General features: G+C 34.9%; 1 protein-coding gene across 1 annotated transcript; it reads left to right on the forward strand.

Moving 5' to 3' along the window:
• The first annotated feature begins 566 nt into the window (after nucleotides 1-566).
• HT4 (hexose transporter-like) lies at nucleotides 567-4,134 on the forward strand. The gene is given in 3 exon segments (NM_001281277.1): nucleotides 567-724; nucleotides 1,078-1,400; nucleotides 2,860-4,134. Coding segments are annotated over 3 exon segments (1,527 nt in total). The 5' UTR covers nucleotides 567-594; the 3' UTR covers nucleotides 3,934-4,134.
• Nucleotides 4,135-5,375: the final 1,241 nt, after the last annotated feature.

Here is a 5,375-nt window from a genome sequence, read left to right on the forward strand (position 1 = left end):
AAAGTTGATCATGTAATGACAAAATCTCTTTTTTTTTTTTCTATTTAATTTTAGCAATGGTATAAATGCGATTTTGTTTCCAAGATTCTATTGAATCACAAATTGGCCGTAACCTTATCATGACCCAATTTAAAGGGCTTCTCTTTTTTATTTCCATTTTAAAAAATATTTAAGATCTCTTGCTGATGAAAATTCAAAATTTGGTCCAATAATTAAGCAAGAGTCAACAAGGATCCCTTCATTTATTAAATATTCCTTTAACGAGAGATTCTCTTTCTTTGTTCAGACTTCAGACGGAAGCAATTGATTGGTCCAGTTTGAATCTATCGTATTACGTGTCTGATAGTGGAAGCCCATGATACTCTAAAGCTCCATCCCCAATGTTCAGCCCCCACATGCCCCATATAACTCCAAATTCACAGCAAAGTACGAAAAGTTTTTATTACTTTTTTATAGTTAACATGTCCTAGCATAGGCGACCATATTCACCAGTCAAGAAAGACTGCTTCTCTCTCATCTTTATTTTATCTTCCACTCTTTGTCATCATACTTATCCACAGATTTCTCTCTCTATCCTTTTCTCTCTTCAGAGCCATGGCAGTGGGAATTGCAGTAACAAGCCATGGTGGGCACTACAATGGAAGAATAACCCTATTTGTGGTTCTATCTTGTATGATGGCTGGCATGGGAGGAGTCATTTTTGGATATGATATTGGAATTTCAGGTCTGTGGAACTTCGTTTCTTTCTATCATTGTTCTGTCGGCTGATTATAGCTCTATATTAGTCAACAACTTTTTCTTAAACTAAAGCATGATGTAGCCGTGTAGGATTCATCAACTTAATCACTTCAGTGTTCTTGAATATGTAGACACGTTTACATCACATTCTATCTGCCATCATCGATTTAAGGTAATTATAATCGATGTGGGGGATTTCAATTTTCAGGCAAGTTTGTGAAATGGAAGGCTATTAGTACAAAGTGATTCTATAGCAACGATGTGTGTGATAGATTCTACAGGGAAAATACTTATTTTTTTTCTTTTGTTGTTATTAACTTATGCAAATAAATTGTGAAGGCGGGGTGACCTCAATGGATTCATTTCTAAAGAAATTCTTCCCGGAGGTGTACAAGAGGATGAAAGAAGACACCAAGATTAGCAACTACTGCAAATTTGACAGTCAATTGTTGACCTCATTCACATCCTCCCTGTATATTGCTGGCCTTGTTGCTTCCTTTGTTGCTTCTTGGATCACTAAAAAGTTCGGGCGCAAGCCAACCATCCTTGCTGGAGGGGCTGCCTTTCTCATCGGATCAGCACTAGGTGGTGCCGCCTTCAATGTCTATATGGTTATATTAGGCCGGATTTTGCTTGGCGTTGGCGTTGGTTTTGCAAACCAGGTAGTGTATCTCATTGCCATTTTTCTTTCATTTTTGTCAAACATCTATTTATTTTTAAAAACATTTTTTAAATTAAAAATGTTTTTAAAAATTATTATCGAACTCTAACAGTGGGTTTGAAAGGTTTTTTTATTCAAAATATTTTTATTTAAAATACTTTTTTAAAAAGTGTTTTTAATAAAATCATATCTCACTTCCTTAAAAAAATATCATAAATAAATTTTCAATACTATAAATATTTTTTAGAAATTTATTATAATATATGGTTTCATCTTGAAATGGTCAATGGACTTCCCTTGGCATCCATCACGAGCACAACTCTAGCTACAGATTTAGGTTAGGTGTCTACACTAGGTTAGAAAAAAAACCACCTATAAGATATGAGAATCCACGTTGCTACAATTAAAGAATAGGAAAATAAAAACTGACTATTAAGATATAAGAGAATAGGTGACAATGGTCACCCACATTAATTAAATTTTAAAATCAAAACCTAATATCATGCCTAAAACTTGTATAGGATTCGCTTCCAACATGGTTAACACTATAGGGAAGAAAATTTAAACATTATAGTTTTTATAAAATAAGGATTAATTTTACTCATCTTTCTTGATGTTAGACCTAATTATACTTTGACATTATTAGTTTGAAGTTTCATTAAAAATCTCTTTTATTTTAAATCAAAAAGAGGTGAGTGAAATATATTTAAATATATTTATTTTAAACAGTAAAGAAAGATGAATGAAATTAATCCAATAGAATATTTATACACGTTCAAAAGATGTAACGCCAAATGTTTTATGTGCAATGACAACTTAAGAGGCCAAACTTGAAAATTGTTAAATTGAAATCCAAATTAGAGAGTATTCAAGCTAATAATGGCTCCCTCAAATGAGATAAAAAGTTATTGTGTTCATTAATACATTAATCATTTCTTAGGTTAGCAACTTCTATAGAATGACAAAACTAGAAGTAGAAATTTAAAGGGTTAATTTCATTTACTTCCAGGACTAGTTGTATTTGACTAAAACCTTGAGAGGGGAGTGAAATTATCCCAAATTTAAATAGACCTAGCTAATTTAGAGGTCTAAAATTCGGCTTGTTGGGAAGTGTCGTATTCAATCTGTCAAATTTGTTATTGCATTGCATGTCTTTCTTTTAGACCAAGAGAAATTATTTTTATTTTTATTTTTATTTTTAAATGCAACAAGTTAAGGTAAGTCTATTATGGACTATCTCAAATTTCCATATTTCCATATTTTAGCTGTGCTTCCAATACTCCTTTTACCTACCACCTTGTGGCATTTCAAAATTTGGAAGCAGAATAAAGTGGTGATGATTTGGTTAGAGAGAAAATAAAAAAGGTGTTTTTAATCAGAAATGATTTTGGCATGTGACACTAAGGAAGAGATAGATAACATTTTTAACATTGAGACGAGAATCCCACTTTGTATTGCAGGCAGTGCCACTCTACCTATCCGAAATGGCACCACCAAGATACAGAGGGGCAATCAACAATGGCTTTCAATTCAGCATTGGCGTTGGGGCTCTATCAGCTAACCTTATTAACTTTGGCACTGAAAAAATCAAAGGCGGTTGGGGCTGGCGAGTTTCTCTAGCATTGGCTGCAGTTCCGGCTTCAATCCTCACCCTAGGGGCACTTTTTCTCCCAGAAACCCCCAATAGCTTAATCCAACGAAGCAAAGACTATGGAAAGGCTGAGCTGATGTTGCAGCGTGTTCGAGGCACAAACGATGTCCAAGCAGAACTTGATGATCTGGTAAAAGCAAGCTCCCTAGCAAAAACCATCAATGACCCGTTCAAGAAAATCTTGCAAAGGAAATATAGGCCTCAACTTGTTATGGCAATCGCTATACCATTCTTTCAGCAAGTAACGGGAATCAATGTCATTGCATTTTATGCTCCCGTACTTTTCCGGGCAATTGGATTAGGTGTGAGTGCATCCCTCCTGTCAGCAGTTGTGACCGGCGTAGTTGGTATGGCCTCCACCTTCATCTCAATGCTCATAGTAGATAAACTCGGCCGAAGAGTTCTTTTCTTAGTCGGGGGAATACAAATGCTGGTCTCACAAATTATGGTAGGAGGAATATTGGCAGCTGAGCTTGGTGATCATGGTGGGGTGAGCAAAGTGTACGCTTTTCTGGTTCTGCTTTTGATTTGTGTTTATGTCGCTGGGTTCGGGTGGTCCTGGGGTCCATTGGGATGGTTGGTTCCAAGCGAGATTTTCCCACTCGAGATTCGATCAGCTGGGCAAAGCATCACAGTGGCAGTCAGCTTTATCTTCACTTTCATTGTAGCTCAAACATTTTTATCTATGCTCTGCCATTTCAAGTCTGGGATTTTCTTCTTTTTTGGGGGTTGGGTGGTGTTGATGACTGCATTCGTGTATTATTTGCTGCCAGAGACTAAGAGCATTCCCATTGAACAGATGGACAGAGTCTGGAAGGAGCATTGGTTTTGGAAGAGAATTGTGGTTGAAGAGCTCAGCAACCCTAAAATGGAGACAGCCTAAAGATTCAATACAAATCTCAACAGCATCCTCCTCTAAGGAAAAACTGTTAATGCATGCATTCATATACAGTTTCTAAATTTAGTGGTTGCTAGACCTTAACTGCTTGTTTAGTTCTGTTGAGCCAAAGATCCAGAAGGCAGCCTTTCATGCACTACAAGAATGAGCTAGCAGTCATAGAAACAATGATCGTAAATTGCCCGACAACTTTTAGTAAAACTTTCATCATCATTTAACACATAGCTGCAATTAATTTGATGATATCCAAACAGCAAACTGTTTGCCACTTCTATATTCAACCCTGCACTCACATTCATTTGTGTCCACTCAAGCTTTAAAGCAGCCAAAACAGCAACAATGTCTATTGAAAGATAGGATCATGTAATGAAAGCAAGCTCTCAAACTCATCAAATTAAGGGTGAGAAGCACACATTAATTTGATGCAAAAAAGTTATAAGGTGATGTTTGTTTTACTGATACATTCAATGGCGTTTCCCCAAAGGGTAATTTACTAGCCTATCATGATAAGTATTTGCCTACAATGACGCTCCTAGAAAGTGCCATTGAAGAGAATCTTGATGCTTAAAAAAAGTGTCATCATTAATTATATCAGACTACATTGACACTTTTATAAGCGCCATTGTTGAGTAGAAGAAACCTTAACACTTTCTATAAGTGTCATTGTTTAGCAGGTTCAAGTATCGAACTATAATGGCACTTCTAAAAAGTGCCATTGAAGAGAACCTTGACACTTAAAAAAGTGCCATCATTAGTTGTTCACGCGACATTAAAACATTTATTAGTGCCATTATTGGGTTGGATAAATGTCACTATTGGTTACTCTCATTCCTTGACACTTAGTAAAAGCATTAAGGAAGATAATTGTTTAATTTTAATTTTAGTTTCAATTTAATAATTATTGCACCTAATTTTTCACCTGCTATTGAAATAATGCATACACATAAGAAAAAAAATTATGTACCAATGAAATTAGTTGGTGCACCTAATTTTTCACCTGGTAATACATTTCCAAATTGCATTATTTAATCACAAATAGAGAACTTGTATTTCATAAATAAGAAACACAAAAAAGCTAAAAGATATTAAAATAACAAAAAAAGAGTCACAACTTTAATGTTTAGTCCCTTAACATAGTCTATTTTTTCTCTACGTGCAACCCATTTCTATACATGCAAGCCAATTGTGCTTTGGTCTTCAACATACTCCTTCATGCTAGCTTATCCAACTACAAGGTTAATTTCCTAAAAAGATGACCTACATGCACAAAAAACTAAAATCACTTACAATTCCATAAAAAGATATATAAGTGAACACTTTTAGAAATAGAGAGAAAGAAATGACAATGAAAATATAATAGGAAAACAAATGTGTATACCAATTGACATATGTGACCTTAAGAATAATTACAATAAAATTATTATCAA

Source organism: Vitis vinifera, chromosome 16 (assembly GCF_030704535.1).
Source record: "Vitis vinifera cultivar Pinot Noir 40024 chromosome 16, ASM3070453v1".
Taxonomy (NCBI): domain Eukaryota; kingdom Viridiplantae; phylum Streptophyta; class Magnoliopsida; order Vitales; family Vitaceae; genus Vitis; species Vitis vinifera.